Source organism: Gorilla gorilla, chromosome 15 (genome assembly GCF_029281585.2).
Source record: "Gorilla gorilla gorilla isolate KB3781 chromosome 15, NHGRI_mGorGor1-v2.1_pri, whole genome shotgun sequence".
Classification (NCBI taxonomy): Eukaryota; Metazoa; Chordata; class Mammalia; order Primates; family Hominidae; genus Gorilla; species Gorilla gorilla.
This window is the reverse complement of record NC_073239.2, coordinates 67501159-67521193: the sequence shown is the minus strand read 5'-3', so window position 1 is coordinate 67521193 and position 20035 is coordinate 67501159. Positions and strand designations below refer to the sequence as shown.

The following is a 20035-nucleotide window of genomic DNA, read 5'->3' as shown; positions in this document are numbered from 1 at the left end:
TGTTGGCGAAGATATGAAAAAATTTAAACCTGTGTGCACTGTTGATGAGAACATAAAATGGTACAACCTCTGTGGAAAACAGTATAGCAGTTCCTTAAAACATTAAAAATAGAATTACCATAAGATCCAGCAATTCCACTTCTGGGTATATACCCAAAAGAATTGAAAGCAGGGTCTCAAAGGGATACTTGTACACCATGTTCATAGAAGTATCATTCACAATAGCTAAAATGTGAAAGCAACCCAGTGTCTGTCAACAGATGAACGGATAAAAAAATGTGGTGTATACTTACAATGGAATGCTATTCAGCCTTAAAAAAGAAGGAAGTTGTGATATATTCTACAATATGGATGAAACTTGAGGACATTTTGCTATGTGAAAAAGCCAGTAAAAAAAAAAAATGTATCATTCCACTAACGTGAGGTACACAGAGTAGTCAAAGTCATAGTGAAAGAAAGTAGAATGGTGGCTGCTAGTAGCCATGAGGAGGGATGAGGAGTTACTGTTTAATGGGCACAGAGTTTCAGTTTTGCAAGATGAAGAGTTCGGGAGATAGACAGTGGTGATAGCTACACAACAATATTTTACTTGTGTACTAGTATCATGGAACTGTACATTTAAAAATGGTTATGATGGTAAAATTTATGTTATGTGTATTTTACCACAAATTTTAAAAACTGAAAAAAAATGAAGTGTAAAATTTTTAAACCAGATAATATAGAAGACGATTTTATAACTTTGAGGTAAGAGAAGATTTTTTTTACATATAAAAAGTACAAGCCATAAAGGAAAATATTGTTTAAATGGACTACGTTTAAATACATAATGTCTATTTATTAAAATACACCATAGAGATCAAAGTCATGCAAAAAGTGGTAAAAGAGATCCATAAGACAATCAGCAAAGGACTTATATAAAAAATATGTATAAAACTCCTACAAAGCAAGAAGAAAAAGATAACCTGATTTTAAAATGGGCAAAGGGCAAACAGGCACTGAGGAGGAAATGTGAATGGACAATAAATATATGCTCACATCTCACTGGTAATCAGTAAAATGCAGATTGAAACTACAATGAGATACCATTTCAGACCTATCATATTACCAACTATGGGTAAGGATGTGGAGTGAACAAAATATCTCGTGGAAAAATGCACACTCTAGATTCCCTTTATATTAGGCTCTTCAAATGTAAAACTAAATAGTATATTATTTAGGGATATATATATTTATTTATAGCTAAACTGTAAAAATTATCAAGAGAATTAGAAACTTCAAATTAATGAAAGTGTTTACCTTTGGAGAGGGTAAGAACAGGTTGTCCTGGCCGGGTGCAGTGGCTCACGCCTGTAATCCCAGCACTTTGGGGGGCTGAGGTGGGTGGATCACCTGAGGTCAGGAGTTTGAGACCAGTCTGACCAATCTGGGGAAACCCCATCTCTACTAAAAATACAAAAATTAGCTGGGTGTGGTGGCGGGCACCTGTAATCCCAGCTACTCAGGAGGCTGAGGCAGGAGAATTGCTTGAACCTGGGAGGCGGAGGTTGCAGTGAGCTGAGATTGCACCATTGCGCTCCAGCCTGGGTGACAGAGAGAGACTCTGTCTCAAAAACAAAACAAAAGAAAACAAAACAAAACAGGTTGTCCTTAAGGAGAGGCACACAAGGAGTGACAAAATATTGATAATGTTCTATTTCTTTGGCTGGGGGGCACAGATGCTCATTCCTTTTTTAAAACTGAACACGTTTTACATGTTATTTTGTATACATATATGTTTCATAAGAAATTTTTATGTAAAAGAGGAAGACCTTCCAAATCTAAAATCTTTTTTTATTACTGGAAGTACTACACAGTGGATTATTTCCCTGGTGATCACAGGTTCTGCCTACAGTGTAGCCACTGATTCTAAAGATAATAAAGTCTGCAGAGTCTGAAATGGAGCAAAGGTGTAACCCTTGAGTCATCAAGACAAGGTAAGCAGATGTTAAGTATAAAAAATATACATAGGAAAAGTATATTTGAAAAGATGCAGGGAAGGCAACTTAAAAAATGTAGGGAAGGAAAATCTACAGTACATGTCTTATATATAGTACATATCATACAGTACATGTATGACCCAGTAGAATTTTTTTTTTTTTTTGAGAGGAAGTCTCATTCTGTCACCCAGGCTGGAGTACAGTGGTGCGATCTCAGCTCACTGCAACCTCCACCTCCTGGGTTCAAGTGATCCTCCTGCCTCAGCTTCCCTAGTAGCTGGGATTACAAGCATGCACCACCATGCCCAGCTAATTTGGGGTGGTTTTTTTTGTTTTTTATTTATTTATTTATTTATTTTGAGATGGAGTCTCACTCTGTGGCCCAGGCTGGAGTGCAGTGGTGTGATCTTGGCTCACTGCAACCTCTGCCTCCCAGGTTCACACCATTCTCCTGCCTTAGCCTCCCAAGTAGCTGGGACTACAGGTGCCCACCACCACACCCGGCTAATTTTTTTACATTTTTTGTAGAGATGGGGTTTCACCGTGTTACCCAGGCTGGTCTCGAACTCCTGACCTCAGGTGATCTGCCCACCTTGGCCTCCCAAAGTTCTGGGATTATAGGCATGAGCTACCGTGTCCAGCCAAGACCAAGCAGAAATTTTATATTGTTTTAGAAGAATTAGGTATATAGAAGATGAGGTAGGTAAAAAGGGACAGACAGTCTCATTTCAAGAAAAATAGAATATAGCCAACTGGAAAAGAAAGAAGATCATGAGGTAACTATAGTACACTCAAGATTGTTTTAAATCTTTCCTCAAAACCAGAAACCTAAAAATTAATTTTCCACAAATGCCTTTTCAACAAATAGGCATTTCCTACACTTACTGTGAAGCTAAGATAGTTATTTTTAAAGGTAGTCAAAGCTGATACTTTGCCGCGAATACTATTGTTCTTTTTTCTTTTTCTTCTTCTTTTTTTTTTTTTTTTTTTTTTTTTTTTTGAGACGGAATCTTGCTCTGTCGCCCAGGCTGGAGTGCAGCGGCGTGATCTTGGCTCACTGCAACCTCCGCCTCCCGGGTTCAAGCTATTCTCCTGCCTCAGCCTCCCGAGTAGCTGGGATTACAAGTGCATGCCACCATACCCGGCTAATTTTTTGTATTTTTAGTAGAGACGGGGTTTCACCGTGTTAGCCAGGATGGTCTCCATCTCCTGACTTCGTGATCTGCCCGCCTAGGCATGAGCCACCACGCCCAGCCTAGTGCGAATACTATTTTTCTAAAGCAGTTTTGCACTATCTGTTTCTGTTACATTGTAGAAAACTCAAATTCCCAGGTGGTATCCCAAGTTTTTAAGCAACTTTGACAAAAACAAACAAACAAAGTATGCATTTCTGTTTTGTTTCTGGTAGCACTTAAGCTCTGACCAAGCAGTGCAAGACTGCTTTCTGGGCTACTGTTTCTGATACTTATCTGTCCCCTTTATTTTCCACACTAGCACATTCTTTGCCTACTTCTCTAGTCCAAGTGATCAAATTTATACAGCATTGATTTCTTATATCAGCTTAATCCTAGATAAGCTTGTTGTGGTACCTTTTGGCATACTATTCCTTGTCCTCATCGCATGGACTGTGGAAGCAAACAACTCTGAATTTGAATACTAGATCTATAACCTGGAAACTATGGTACCTCTGGCAAGTCATTTATGCTCTCTGAATCTCAGATCTCTTATACATTCAAATGATTAACAATAACAATGCCTATTTTGGAAGAATTGACTTTTATATGCTTAAATTTATTCAAACATCTTAAGAGTAGATTTAGGTACAGATGGTAGGATGCTCAGTTCTACTCAGACTCGCTTCCCAGTTTTATCTCTGGGTATGGTCTTCAAACATCGTCCTCAATTCTAGCAGTCAGCAGAGATGCTTTTCTGCTGTGTAGCTTTCATGGTCCCTGTAAGACCTACAGGTCTCTAGCTACTAAGATAAAAACACCTGTTATATGGTCCTTAGATTCCTTATCTAAATTTTAGCTCTGATGCTGATTTTGCAAATATCTTTCTTGCCCTTTTCTTGGAAATCACTGTATTTTCTCATTCTGGATTGTCTACCTTGATGCCTTTTTCTTTCTAACTTGTCTGAAAAATACTTACTTAGCTAGATAAGGTCAGTTCACTGTCTTCTTTTTTAAGCTCTCATAAGATTTTTCTCATGAGAGACCTCTGTCTACTACAAGGATCTGTTTTCTCTGTTATCTTCACACCACACCCCATTCTCTCCATGAAAACATTCCACAATATCATGTTATAGAAAATAAATTAGGAAAAAAACCCAGATTCTAATTTCAGTCCTTTTACTTACCAAATACATGACTTTCACCAAATAATTTAACTCACCTCTGAGTTAGTTTTTTTATCTGCAAAATAGTGATATGCCCTAAGACACATATTTAAGAGGTTGAAGATCAAATGCAATAATGCAGATGAATATGCATTGAAACTGTAGTTCTATAATATAATACAGAAGGTATTATCCATTCAACAAAGAGATAGAAGATAAAGGAATCTGAATTCAAACTGCCAGAGCAGGAAGCCTGGGTCAATCATCTACTAGCTTTACCTTTTAATATGTAAAATGAGTATTACAGCACCTATTTCATATGACATTAGCTTAATGATGTTGGCTACTATTGCTGTTACTAAATGCCTACTGTGTGTTAGGCATTCTATTAGATACTGGTAATAAAATGGAATTAAGACTGACAGGGCTAATATCTGTGCCAAAACCTCTATCTCCTACTCCATCTACTACATTTTCTAAGTCATTTATGTCATATGTACTTAACAGCAAAGAAAAATCTAAGTAGTAAAGCATTTCCATAGAACATCAAGATAAGAGTCCAGAATTCCACTCTTTCTTTTCTATAATAATTTCCAGTAAACACTATAGTGATTCTAGTATTTCTTTTCCTAATCCATCACTTGAGTTGAAACTTTCCTGATGACTTCTGGGTAAACTATCTGAGATGTTTCTATCAAATGTAAATAATCTAAGGTAGTATTTCTCAAAGTAACACCTAAAGACCATCTGCTTCCCAATCACCTAAAATGCTAATTAAAAGGCAGATTTCTAGGCCCTCTTTCAGATCTATTGATTCCGAAGCTCTGGCTGGAAGATGGGGGAGTCTGCATTTCTAATAAGTCCCTGTGTGATTTTTATGAAAACCGGATGTGAGAACCATGTTCCCAAGAGGAAAAAACTTCCGCTACATAAGAAGTTTATAAGGCCGGGCACGGTGGCTCGCTCCTGTAATCCCAGCACTTTGGGAGGCCGAGGCGGGCGGATCACTTGAGGTCAGGAGTCTGAGACCAGCCTGGCCAACATGGTGAAACCCCATCTCTACTAAAAATACAAAAAATTAGCCGGGCACGGTGGCAGGCGCCTGTAGTCCCCGCTGCTCGGGAGGTTGAGGCAGGAGAATGGCGTGAACCCGGGAGGTGGAGCTTGCAGTGAGCCCAGATGGCACCACTGCACTCCAGCCTAGGCGACAGAGCAAGACTCCATCTCAAAAAAAAAAAAAAAAAGTTTATAACCAAAGGAAATTCTGCGCAATAATGATCCAAAGCTTCATAAAGGAGAAAAATTTTAATCCTCAGAATACATTTTCACATGCTTCTGTTAACAGGGTGGAGACAACAATTCATGGAGACTGAGACCAAAATTGACTTGAATATACGCACCCTAATTGTGTGTGTTCAATAAATTCCTATTCTAGAGGCCAAGAGAACGGGTGGAAAGGGGATACACTGCAAATGCTTACTTAAATTTCAGAAGAAGGAAATAAAACTTATTGCAATAGTCAGGTAGGTCTGTTAAAACTGAAGTTTCGTGATCTCAGAAAATGGAACCACTTTCTCTTAAACTCAGCTAAGTCATGACAGACCTCCCCGCTCCAACTCTCCATGCCTACCACAAACCTTGGATAATCTCCCAAATGTAAACCTTGTCTACCGTATCCTGTGACCATTAGAACAATCAGAGGCAAGGAGATACACGGTCTTTTGATTAAAGTAAACTGAAATAACCAATTAAAATTTACATTTGTGCCTCTCGCTCAAATAAACAGTTATAGAAGAGCTCTCACTGAGATGTGGAACAGAATCAAGCAGCTCTGAACTTTTCAAATAATAACAATTGTTATTTCCAAATAACAATTTCTAAATAACAAGCTGATGAACAAAATATTTATTTACCCACCAAGCCACAGTAGCCTGAGACACTCTCTGGTTCAGATAATAAAATAAATGCCTTAGAGGGCTTTCGTTCCTAAGATGCTGGTGAGTTTAGCACTGTGACTGCAAGAAATCGGGAACCTACGACAAAAAGACGCCCAGCCTGCCCACACTAACCGTCCAGAACTAGGTCTGGAGCAGCAAAGCGGGCGGGGCCGCGATTTCTCCCGCATCGCTGCGCCCGTTCTTCTCCGCCTGCGTGAGCACCGCCCACCCACTCGCGGTGTGAACATACTGGGTCTCGCCTCTCCTTTCCCCTCCCCTCGGCCTGGTGCTGAATCATGAGCCCAATGTCTCCAAAAGGTAAAATCAAAGAACAAAGCCACCCTTGGGGCTGGTCTGAATGGGTTACCACGTCGGGGTGGGGCAGAAGGCTGGAAACCACAACTTTGCTCTCCTTCTTCCCCAATTCCCCCACCCAACTCCCAAATTAAGAGGAGTACTGCAGTGCTCAGGAATTCCCAAGAGGGTGGCCCTTCTCCCAGTTGCTCGGTCTGCTACCGTCCGTCCGGGACCCGGCGCGCTCCGCCTCATTGTTCCAGCGCGCCGCCCGCCGCCGGGAGCCCGCGCCCTGCAGGGCCAGCGAGTTGGCGGCTCCCGGGGAGGGGGGTTGGGGCTTGGCCTGCTCTAGATCCCCGACCCCTCGCCCCTCTGGGGCCGAGTAACAACAGCCCCCTGCCCACCCCCATAGCCTTCCTCCCAACCGATCGCTAAGGCGGAACCCACAAGTCCCCGGAGGCGCCTGGTGGGTGCTGTCCAAATGCTGGGAGGAGGCGGGAGGGGGGTGGGGAAGAAGGAGCTGGAGGCCCGGCCTGCGCGAAGCTGCAGCCCTCACCCCGACAGCGCGATTCGGTGACGCGGGTACCGCTCGGCCATGGTTCCTCCGCCCAAACAGGGAGCAGCTCGGCTACGGCCCGTCTCCCAGCCGTGGACGCAGGCACCGAGCAGCCCTTGGCCCTCCCTGTCTCCAGAAGCAGAAAGTGGAGGGCCAGAAGACCCCGTGCAGGCTGCAGAAGTTCTCATTTGCTACTCACCCCAACTGTTTCTGTCCCTGCGGTTCTTGGCCATGGTGATCCAGGAGCTGGTGGCGGTGAGGCGCTGTCACTGCGCTCGCTGCCTTCTCCGGGGCCGCAGGTTGCTGGTGGTGGGAGGCTCCGTGCCCGCGCTGGGCGCAGTTCGCTCAGACTCTGAGGATGTTGCTGTGGCGCTGGTGGGAAGGAGTGGGGAGGAAAAGGGAGGAGAAAGCAGATGAACCAAGCTCAGCATCACAAGCCCGAGTTCACACAGATACCAGCGTCACACCCTCCCTACCTCAGTCCACCCCCAGACCGTGAAGACAGTGATAGACCACGTACTGCAACATTTTCAACGGAAAACACACACAAATAAACAGCACCCGCCTCGAACACACTCTCAAAGAATTTAACAGCGTTATCAGAAATACACAAACCGATATACTGCATGATTCTGGATGTTCAAATACCTGTTTCAAGCACGGTTATACATTAGTACAAACAAGCTGGCAACATTTATATAGCCAAAGTAGCTAAAATAATGTGCATTTATCTACCAGGCACCCATTTTTTTTTTCCATTTTAAAAGCAAGGTCATGTTAGTAAAGAGGGTATCATGCATTTTTGTATATGTATACTGAGTAGTTTGTCTTAAAATTAGAATAGCAAAATTTATATCAAGAAGATCAAGATAAATGAAAGCTGTAGATTCATTACGATCTGTAACTCAATATCCACTGGGTAAAATTTCCCACTAGATTTGCAAAGATAAGGTCCAGACCTATAGTCCAATAGCAATTATTTGAGCTGAAATCATACTACATAGTCTGGGTATGGGTGGGCCCTGGCAGCCATAAAGGTTGCAGACAATTTGAAAGGAAAAGAAAAAAAATAAAAATACTTTCAATCTTTCCCTTTTCACTGCTTTCTCTCTGCTACAAACTTAGTTGTTTTCAGTAACCTGGAAACACTGTCCCTTTATACTACCTCAACCTCAAGATACCATCATGCCGTCCCTTACAGTTTCCTTCTGCCATTTGGTTGTTACTCACACTCTCTACTGATCGGTTCTTAGGAGATCACTGCCAGCCTCTTAATTACCAGATCCATGATCTCTGCTAATTCCTCAAGGTAAGCAACTCCTCACGCTACACTCTCTCAATGTAATTTACTATGATGGCTTCAGACAGGACCTCCATGCTGATGATTCCCAAATCTATACTTCTAGTCTTCTGCCCTCTAGAAGAGAGGACATTATACCAGAGGTGTGTTTATAACTGCCTAAGGTTATCCTCACGTTGTTTTCCTACTGACATTTGAACATCAACATATCTGAAAACAAACTCCCCCACCACTGCCAAATCTTATGCATTATATTTCAGTTACTGGTTCTAGTGACTGCAGAGCTGTGAACACTGTAACCAAGTTTACAACATGGTTTTAAAGAGGTCTGTGCTCAACAGAGTTGAAATGACATTAATGAAACAACATAGGAAGACAGACATTATCTCATCCTTATACCTATAAACCAAGTTCATAGAACAAAAGAGAAGTGTGGTCTGCTTTTCTTCTTATATTCCTTTACTATCATTCTTAGCTTACATTCCAGCCTGAAAATCCCTTTCATATGAATCCCATTTTTAAGAGTACAATAGATTACACACAAAAAGGAAAAAATTTATATAATTCAACACCTATGCCCAATTGAAAAAGAAATTAATTTTTTTAAAACCTGTTGTGTTTATAATTAGTAAGTAATCTGCAGGTGAATACTTTGAGACTGTGTGAATCACAAAAAAAATGCTTAAATAAATAGCTCTCTGTATGTGACTTTTTGTACTATTGGCCAATAACTTTTCATCCACTGATTTTAGCATCCATTGATCCTTGCCTGAATCAATTTCATATTAGTGATTTTTTAAATGGAGGCTTTAAAATCATTATCTTTTGTTTGTTTGTTTTCCAGACACAGTCTCCCTCTGTTGCCCAGGCCGGAGTGCAGTGGCGTGATCTCAGCTCACTACAACCTCCACCTCCCAGGTTCAAGCAATTCTCATGCCTCAGCCTCTCAAGTAGCTGGGATTACTGGCGGTCGCCAGCACGCCTGGCTGTTTTTGTATGTAGAGACAGGGTTTCTCCATGTTGCCCAGGCTGGTCTCAAACTCATGAGCTCAAGTGATCTGCCCACCTCAGCCTCTTGATGTCATGTCTTTTAAATTAAGTAGCTGGCATTCCCTCTCCCACTTTTCTATGTTGAGTCCCTCTATAAATTAATGGAAGCTTTTAAAAAAATTGTGTTATGCATCACCATTCTTTTTAATGCCTAAATTCCCCTAATTTGGCTGAGGATCAGCTCGTGTGTCCTTTTAACATTGTCCCTTTTTGTCTTTGAGTAGTTCCCTGTCTTCTGGTACTAGAAAATGTTTCAGGTTCCTTTGTATTTTCCCTGTCTTAGAACTAGCATAGCCATTTCTCCAAGATGCTCTGGCTCCTTTTAACGAGAAAAGGTGTTTAGAAACCAAGACGTGGGTGCTAGTTGTGCTCATTGCTGGGTGAAAATCACTGTTTCTAGACCCTTTCAGTGGACATTGCTAGAACGCATCTTTTTAATCATAAGTTTAATCTACTCTGAAGAAATACCTCAATAGTATGAAAATATAAACATACATGGTTATGTATTACATTACTTTTTGTTATTGTAAAATGCTGGAAACAACCTGAATGCCCACATATAGATGATTGGTTGAATATATTATAATACATATATGCAATAAAATGTTATGTAGGTGTGAAAAAGAATACAGAAGATCTTTAATACAGAGTGATTTCCAGAATACAATGTTAAATGAGGAGGAAAAAGTGCAAATAGTATACCATTCCTGGAAAAAGAAAAGGATATGAAAAAAGTATCCATTCATCTGTGAAAAATAAATACAGCAAGAATAAACCAGAAACCAATGAGATTGTTCACCTATGGGAGATGGGTAGGAATAGGTAGAAATAATGGAAGAATGAGAAGAGGGTAGTAGGGATTAAGGGGACTGATATTTCTCTAAGTGTAATGCTTTTATATAACTCTGAGTCTTAGAACAGTAATGTTTCACATTCTCCAGAATAAGTTTTAAAATGCTTACTATGATGACTATAATCAAAAAGATAATAACAAGTGTTGGTGAGATGTGGAGAAATTGGCACCCTCATAAACTGCTGATGGAAATATAAAATGGTGCAGATACTTTGGGAAAAAGTCTAGCAGTTCCTCAAAAAGTTAAACATAGAATTGCCATATACATTAGCACTCCTAGATATATACCCTAAAGAAATTACAATATATGTCCACAAAAAAACTTGTACAGGAATATGCATAACAGCATTATTCATAATAGCCAAAAGGTGGAAACAATCCCAGTGCCAAACAACTAGTGAATGGATAAACAAAATGTAGTATATCCGTATAATAGAACATTATTTGATCATAAAAAGTTATTGAGTACCAATATATGCTACAACATGGATGGACCTTGAAAACATTATAGTAAATGAAAGTAGCCAGCCACAAAGACTACATATTATATGATTCCATTTATATGAAATTTATAGAATAGGCAAATCTAAAGAGGCAGAAAGTAGATTAATTGTTGCTTAGGGATGGAAGAAAGGAGTGGGAGGTTGGGGAGAAATTGGAGAGTGACTGCTAATGAGTATGAGGTTTCTTTTGGGGGCAATGAAAATGTTTTAGAATTCATCATGAAATCAACTTTGCACAACTCTTGGGTATACTAAAACCACTGGATTAGGCTGGGTGCAGTGGCTCATGCCTGTAATCCCAGCACTTTGGGAAGCTGAGGTGGGAGGATCACTTGAGGCCAGGAGTTCGAGACCAGCCTGTACAACATAGAAAGACCCCATCTCTATAAAAAAAATAGAAAAACTAGCCGGGTGCAGTGATGTGCACCTGCAGTCCCAGCTACTCAAGAGGCTGAGGTGGGAGGATCCCTTGAGCCCAGGAGTTCAAGGATTCAGGCCACTGCATTTCAGCCTGGATGACAGAGCAAGACCCTGTCTCAAAAAATGAAACAAAACAAAAAAACTCCACTGAATTCTACAATCTAAGTTGGTGAATTTTATGGTATGTGAATTATGTTTTTAAAATACAAATGTTTTTAAAAAGTCAAAAGTCAAGTTCATTTTAAATCAGAATAAAAGAAGAAAAGGTATTACTCCATTTGAACTTTAGTACTTTAAATCCTCTCTCTTCCTGACTCTTCCGGGATGTTACTCCACAAACTATTCTCTTCCCCCTGTATCCTCAATTATTTTTTCTTCCATTGGTTCTTTCACCATGCTCATTTTCCTCCATCATAAGTAAAGGGCTCCCTCAATCAGAAGTTTCTCAATAGTTGATGGTTCAATTTGCTCCTTCCCTCTATAAATAGCAATCTTAGAAAAGTATTTATGTCAATTAGAATGCTTTTGGCGGTAACTCAAAATGGCTTAACCAAAAAATGACATTTACTTTCATACAACAATTTGTTTAAAGATAGACTGGTTCTATGGTGGTCAGTTCATTAGCTCAGTGGTATCATGGACTGTATTAGTTAGGATATAGCTTTGGCTACTATAAAAATTACAACGGCTGAAATAAGACAAATATTTATTTTGGTCTTATGAAATAATCTGAGCATAAGCCATCCAGGGATAATACCGTGGCTTCAAAATATGAAGGAACTGGCTGGCCACGGTGGCTCATGCCTGTAATCCCAGCACTTTGAGAGGCCAAGGCGGGCAGATTGCCTGAGCTCAGGAGTTCGAAACCAGCCTGGGCAACACGGTGAAACCCCGTCTCTACTAAAAAATACAAAAAATTAGCCGGGATGGGTGGCGTGCACCTGTAGTCCCAGCTACTCAGGAGGCTGAAGCAGGAGAATTGCTTGAACCCAGGAGGCAGAGGTTGCAGTGAGCCAAGATCACGCCACTGCACTCCAGCCTGGGTGACAGAGCGAGACTCCGTCTCAAAAACAAACAAAACAAAACAAAACAAAACAAAACAAAAATGAAGGAACTAAAGTTCTTCATGCCTTCTTCCATCTTTCACTTGGGGCTTCCATCATATGTTCCATGATGGCTGCTCTAGTGTGGGCATTCACATTTTCATTCTAGCCATACAGAAGGGTAAAAGGGAAGAAGTGGATATATCCATTCTCTCTAAGGGTACAACCCAGAAGGCGCACACATCATCTCCACTCAAATACCATTGACCTACCATGTCCCACCTCATTGATAAATATACCGTATATGCAACAAAAATTTTGGGGTCTAATACTAAACAAAGAAGGGAAATAGACATTGGAAAATAACCAGAAGACTTTGCCAAAAAGACAAAGGTGCACTCTACCATCTTCCATGTGTTGGTGTTATGAGAAAAATCCAGGACTGTATAGAAAAATGTTCTCCCAAGCTGGGAGGGAACCAAGAGACCGAAGAATGACTCAGACAAGTCCAGCCCGGCGAGTGGATGAGTTTGTGAGGACTTACACAGGACACTTCTGGGCAGCAGCAGGATAGCTCTAGAGATCCATGCCACCTCCCATCTCTAAACTGCTTTTAAACAAATTTTCTGTAACTTCTTTGCCTACTGTGTTTGAGCAATGAGATTGTTTTCCTTGGTAAGTTCTCAGATACCATCTGAGATATTTGGGTTCTCAGGGACACCTGCTCCTCCAGTGGGCAGCATGGTCTTGGCTCACTGCCCAGCCTTCCCCATTCAAGCAGTGGATGTACACCTTAAATAACCTAGTGGGGACACATCACACTACAATTCACCCCATTCCCCAGCTCTTATACTCTTCCCACCAATCTTGCATGAAAAGTCCTTGAGTGGGGTATGAGGGGAAGAACTATACAGACCTATAATGTATAGCCATGGCTTGTGCGTACAAGCCACATCTACAGTATACAAAACATCATAAAAAGCAGAAGCTAACTATAATTATGATGCCTGTTAGCAAAACGTAACTCCAATGAGTAGGTAAGGTGTGTAACCAATTTGAGAATGAGTCAAAGAAGCTTAATCGGGTTATATAACGAATTTGAGTTGACAAATGATTTAAAACATTTGTGACACTGTTCTCTTCATCAGGCATATAGGCACAACAGGTAGTGCCTCTAAGGGCACGTATTGGTTTTTGTGGATTAAAAAAAAACTTTTTAAAAATTTCAATAGTTTTTGGGGAACAGATTTTTTTTGTTACATTAATAAGTTCTTTAGTGGTGATTTCTGAGATTCTGCTGCACCTGTCACTGGAGCAGAGTACACTGTACCAAATATGTAGTCTTCCATTGCTCACCCTCCCGACCCTTTGCCCGGAGTCCCAAAAGTCCATTATATCATTCTTATGCCTTTGCATCCTCATAGCTTAACTCTCACTTTTAAGTGAGAACATACAATATTTGGTTTTCCATTCCTGAGTTACTTCACTTAGAATAATGGCCTCCAACTCCATCCAAGTTGCTGCAAAGGCCATTATTTCGTTCTGTTTTATGGCTGAGTAATATTCCATGGTGTATATACACCACATTTCCTTTATCCACTCATTGGTTGATGGGCATTTAGCTTGGTTCCATATCTTTGTAATTGTGAATTGTGCTGCTATAAACATGCGTGTGCATTCATCTTTTTCATATAATGACTTATTTTCCTTTGGGTAAACACCCAGTAGTGGGATTGCTGGGTCAAATGGTAGTTCTACTTTTAGTTCTTTAAGGGGTATCCATACTGTTTTCCATAGTGGTTGTACTAGTTTACATTCCCACCAGCAGCATAAAAGAGCTCCCTTTTCACCACATCCATGCCAACATCTATTTTTTTTAATTTTTAAATTATGGCCATTCCTGCAGGAATGAGGTTGTATCTCATTGTGGTTTTGATTTGCATTTCCCTTATAGTGATTTTGAGCATTTTTTCATATGTTTGTTGGCTGTCTGTATATATCTTTTCGAGAATTGTCTATTCATGTCCTTTACCCACTTTTTTTTTTTTTTGAAACGGAGTCTTGCTTTGTCACCCAGGCTGGAGTGCAGTGGCACGATCTCGGCTCACTGCATTCTCCTGCTTCAGCCTCCTGAGTAGCTGTGACTACAGGCACACACCACCATGCATGGCTAATTTTTTGTATTTTTAGTAGAGACAGGGTTTCACCATGTTTGCCAGGCTGGTCTTGAACCCCTGACCTCAAGTAATCTACCCACCTCAGCCTCCCAAAGTGCTGAGATTACAGGCGTGAGCCACCATGCCTGGCCCCATTTATTTATTTTTGTTTTTGTTGCATTTGCTTTCGGATTCTTAGTCATGAATTCTTTGCCCAAGCCCATGTCTATAAGAGTTTTTCTGATGTTATCTTCTAGAATCTTTGCGGTTTCAGTTCTTAGGTTTAAGTCTTTGATCCATCTTGAGTTGATTTTTCTATAAGGTGAGAGATGAGGATCCAGTTTCATTCTACATGTGGCTTGCCAGTTATCCCAGCACCATTTATTGAATAGGGTATCCTTTCCCCACTTTACGTTTTTGTTTGTTTTGTCGAAGACCAGTTAGCTGTAAGTATTTGGCTTTATTTCTGGGTTCTCTATTCTGTTCCATTGGTCTACATGCTTATTTTTATAGCAGTACCATGTTGTTTTGGTAACTATAGCCTCATAGTAAAATTTGAAGTCAGGTAATGTGATGCCTCCAGATTTGTTCTTTTTCTTATTACTGCTTTGGCTTTGTGGGCTCTTTTTTGGTTCCATACAAATTTTAGGATATTTTTCTAGTTCTGTGAAGAACGATGGTGGTATTTTGATGGGAATTGCATTGCATCTGTATATTGCTTTTGGCAGTATGGTCATGTTCACAATATTGATTCTACCTATTCATGAGCATGGGATGTGTTTCCATTTGTTTGTGTCATCTATGATTTCTTTCAGTGTTTTGTAATTTTCCTTGTAGAGAACTCTCACCTCCTTGGTTAAGCATATTCCTAAGTATTTTATTTAATTAATGTTTTTTTTGCAGCTGTTGTAAAAGGGATTGAGTACTTGATTTGATTCTCAGCTTTGTCATTGTTGGTATATAGCAGTGCTACTGATTTCTGTACATTGATTTTGTATCCCGAAACTTTACTGAACTCATTTATCAGGTCTAGGAGATTTTTGGATGAGTCTTTAGGGTTTTCTAGGTACATGATCATATTATCGGCGAACAGCAACAGTTTGACTTCCTCTTTTCCAATTTGAATACCCTTTATTTCTTTCAGATTTCCAGTACTATGTTGAGTAGAAGTGGTGAAAGTGGGTATTCTTGTCTTGTTCTAGTTCTCTGGGGGAATGCTTTCAAATTTTCCTTGTTCAGTATTGTGTTGCCTGTTGGTGTGTCATAGGTGGCTTTTATTACTTTGAGGTATGTCCCATCTATGACAATTTTTTGAGGGTTTTGATCATGAAAGGATGCTGGATTTTATCAAATGCTTTTCCTGTGCCTACTGAGATTATCACATAATTTTTGTTTATGTGATGTATTACATTTATTGATTTGCATATGTTAAACCATCCCTGAATCCCTGGTATGAAATCCACTTCATCATGTATATTATCTTTTTGATATGCTATTAGATTCAGAAAGCTAGTATTTTGTTACAATTTTTTGCATCTATGTTCATCAGAGATAATGGTCTGTAGTTTTCTTTTTTTGTTATGGCCTTTCCTGGTTTTGGTATTAGGGTAATACTGCCTTCAAAGAATGATTTAGGGAGGATTCCATCTTTCTTTATCTTTTGAAATAGTTTCAGTAGAATTGGTACCAATTCTTCTTTGAATGTCTGATATAATTTGGCTGTGACTCCATCTGATCCTGAAATTTTTTTTTTGGCAATTTTTAAATCACTGATTCAATCTCACTGCTTGTTACTGGTCTGTTCAGAGTTTCTATTTCTTCCTGATTTAATCAGGTGGGTTGTACATTTCCAGGAATTTATCCATCTCCTTTAGAATTTCTAGTTTGTGCACATAAAGGTGTTCATAGTAGCCTTGAATGATCTTTTGTATTTCTGTAGTATCAGTTATAACATCTTCCATTTTGTTTCTAATTGAGCTTATTTGGATCTTCTTTCTTCTTTTCTTAGTTAATCTCACTAATGGTCTATCAATTTTGTTTATCTTTTCAAAGAAACAGCTTTTTGTTTCATCTGTCTTTTGTATTTTTTTTGTTTCAATTTCATTTAGTTTCTGCTGTGATCTTTGTTAATTTTTTTTTCTGCTAGGTTTGGGTTTTGTTCTTGTTTCTCTAGTTCCTTGAGGTTGTCTATTTGTGCTCTTTCAGACTTTTTGATGTAAGCATTTAATGCTATGACCTTCCCTCTTAGCATCATTTTTGCTGTATCCCAGCGGTTTTGATAAGTTGTGTCACTATCATTCAGTTCAAAGAATTTTTAAATTTCCATCTTGATTTCATTGTTAACCCAAAGATCATTCAAGAGCAGATTATTTAATTTCTATGTATTTGTATAGTTTTGAGGATTCCTTTTGGAGCTATTTTCCAGTTTTATTTCACTGTGGTCTGAGAAGATACTTGATATAATTTTGATTTTCTTAAGTTTATTGAGACTTGTTTTGTGGCCTAAGGGCACATATCTTTTAGTCTCCATTGCACTGGCAATCAGGCCTCCATGCAGAGACAATCCCTAGTGAGCCTGGGTTGCCTTATTGGTGCTGTTGAACCAGTCACTCCAGTTCTGTCAGGCAAAAGGCAGACTATCCCAAGGCATACCATTGCAACTTAACAAGGGGAGGAATCCACATACCCCACAATAGGACTGGTGGCTGACCGCTGCTGTAGTCACAGCCTAGTTCAGAAGACATTACCAGCTGCCATGGGTAGCAGAAACAAGGCAAACACAGATGTTCAGTAGAGACCCTCATGGGTATATCCACTCCTTGTAACATTATTACTGCTGTATTTTCTCCCATTGGCCCTATTAATGAGGCTGCCACGGGCTTCAGTTCTGGCTTACAGTACCACACATGGCTTCCCTCTCTAGGAGTGGGTATAGTAGCCAGTTGGTAAGCTTCCAGCCTTGCCTATGCAATCTGCACTATGACCACTCCAGCAGGCATCAGTGCTGCTGATGTTGATATCATAAGGCTCTCAGACCTCCCTCAAAGAGTACAGCTGGGATCACTTATCCTCCAGCAGCCTTTATTCACCCTCCAGCATCATGAAACCTGAAGGTCCATGTAGCCATCGCCACTTGGCAGATCCACTGGTGTTCTTAGGAGCACAGTATGGCTTCTGCTTCAGAAGCATGGCTCAGTGTCTCAGAGGTAACGCTGAGAGTTTGTGGGGCATATTTTACAGGCCCATTCATATGGAATGATGCCAAGTGTGTTAGTGGGTAACTCATTTAACATTTGTATGGCTTCAGGGAGATTCTTAGTCCAGGGAACTTAGCCATTCTGGGACAGTGCATGTAATTGGGTTTTTAAAAGGCCATTCCTTTTTTTTCTATGAGTCCTGCCCCTGTTGGGTTATATGGTAGTGGAACCTCCAGTCTATGTTTTGTTCTGATGCCCAGTGTTGGATATCATGGCCCATGAATGGGAGCCCTGATCATTATATATTCTTCGTAGCATGCCATATATGACACTAAGAGCAGTGAGACACTTGATGGTCTCCAGCTGGGTGGCATGTTTTATTGGGAAGGCCCCAATTGTTGTGTAGTAGTAGCCCCATTGTTGTGTCCACACAGGTTAAGGTATGCCTTTCCCCACCATTCCAGGGCACAGGACCAATACAATTGACTTGTCAGTCCTGTGGAGGTTGTATGGCTTTATGTATGTGACTTGGTGCAGAGGGAACCCTTCTAGGTCTCAGCTGTGAGTAGGTCTCACAGTTCTGAACAGCTGCTAGAATATCTGCATAGAGGATGGAGATGCCTGCTGCCTTTGCTGTGGCCCACCCTGTGGCTGCTCTTATGATGTACCTATATGGTTATATGGTGTCAGTATCCATTTGTACCATGACCACTGACCACTGGTGTTGGGTGCCTTTGCTAGACCCATCAATGTACCAGGTCCTAGTGGGTATTGGTGGGGTCCCCTTATATACAATGGTTGGCCTGGTAGGTGGTTCCATTGCCATCTTGGCTCCCTCCACTTGTTCAAAGTGAATGGGTCCAAGCACCTCCTGTAGAAGCTGACTTTAAGGACTAGTAGACAGGGCACCCCTTTGTTGTAGACAGGCATGCCATTTCTGCAGGGTGTGTAATTGTGCCACCCCAGAGACGGGCTTGGTTAGAAAGCCTTCTACCCACCTTTTATGGGGTAGGCAGTTTTTATTGTGTGGTCTGCTTTCTGGTGGTGATGGCCTCTGCTTGTTGCAATGCCCTATACACGGCTAATAGCTGTTGCTCTAGGACTGTATAGTGGGATTCTGTCCCCTTTCATAATTGAGACCAGGCCGGGTGCAGTGGCTCACGCCTGTAATCCCAGTACTTTGGGAGGCTGAGGCAGGCGGATCACAAGGTCAGGAGATCGAGACCATCCTGGCTAACACAGTGAAACCCTGTCTCTACTAAAAATACAAAAAAATGAGCTGGGCGTGGCGGTGTGTGCCTGTAGTCCCAGCTGCTGGGGAGGCTGAGGCAGGAGAATGGCATGAACCTGGGAGGTGGAGCTTGCAGTGAGCCGAGATCACACCACTGCACTCCAGCCTGGGTGACAGAGCAAGACTCCATCTCAAAACAAAGAAACATAATTGAGACCAAAACCCTACAGTTACCATTCCCATTGGCTGCTTTTGCCACAAACCCTAAGTCATCCTTGTGGCATCTCTAGTGACTTCTAATACAAAACGATCCTGTGGCAGTGGGACCTCTAGTGCTTGGGCTTGTTTCACCAATATTTTTGCTTTGTCAAATGGCTCTTGCTCTATGTGTGCCCAATCCCATTTTTTACTCGTCTTCATTAGGGTGTACAATGGGCTGAGGGTTTGTGCCAAATGAGGAATGAATATCCTCCAGTAGCCCAGTAAACCTAGGAAAACCTACAGTTGCTTTACTGTCTGGGGAACAAGCTGCTGTACTATCTTATCAGTGACAGCTCCAGGTATGTTTCATGTCTTAGTTGACCAGGTAACTCCCAGGAATTTGGGCCCCTATCCTGGGCCCCTGTATCTTTTTGGGGTTGGCTTCTCATCCCCTGTTCTTTAGGCCATCCAAGGTGGTTTGTAGGGTAGTCTCCAGATCTGCAAGAGACTCTGAGGTTAGCATGATATCATTAATACAGTGAAACACAGAGACTGAGGCAGTCAAAGAGAGTCTAGATAGGTACTATGCAACTATACTGTGATAGATGGTGGGGTTGTGCAGGTATCCTTTTGGTAGTACCTGGAAAGTCCATTATTGGCCCTCCCAAGTGAAGGCAAACTGGTCTTGTAAATCTTCTGCTAAAGGAATACTGGAAAAGGCATAATCCAAGTCAATCATAGCATGGACACTTCCCAGCTTAAGGACTACTTGCTGTAGCAGTTGAGTAATATTGGGTACAGCAGCAGATACAAGCAGCACCACCTCATTTAGCTCATGGTAGTCTACCATCATTTTCCAGGTGCCATTTGGCTTTTTCACAGGCCACACAGGGCTGTTATAGGGGTTCTGGCCTATCTGTACCTTATGTAACTTCTGGATTGTTTGGGTGATCTCAGAATCTTCCCCTGGTTGGCAGTAT

The 20035-nt window shown here is 41.0% G+C and overlaps 1 protein-coding gene and 1 long non-coding RNA gene across 8 annotated transcripts in view; one reads left to right on the top strand and one right to left on the bottom strand.

The window, feature by feature from the left end:
- ATL1 (atlastin GTPase 1) overlaps positions 1-20035 on the bottom strand; it is a 101152-nt gene that overhangs the window by 66025 nt on the left and 15092 nt on the right. For all 7 annotated transcript variants that reach the window (XM_055361466.2, XM_055361467.2, XM_055361463.2 and 4 more), the window contains exon 2: positions 7301-7473. In XM_055361466.2, the coding sequence (XP_055217441.1) occupies positions 7301-7334 (34 nt within the window). In that variant the 5' untranslated portion in view covers positions 7335-7473. The remainder of the gene's footprint in view (positions 1-7300; positions 7474-20035) is intronic.
- Positions 6391-10560, top strand: LOC129526653 (uncharacterized). Its single transcript, XR_008671365.2, has 3 exons — positions 6391-6569; positions 8355-8410; positions 9246-10560. It is a non-coding gene; the product is annotated as an uncharacterized lncRNA (long non-coding RNA).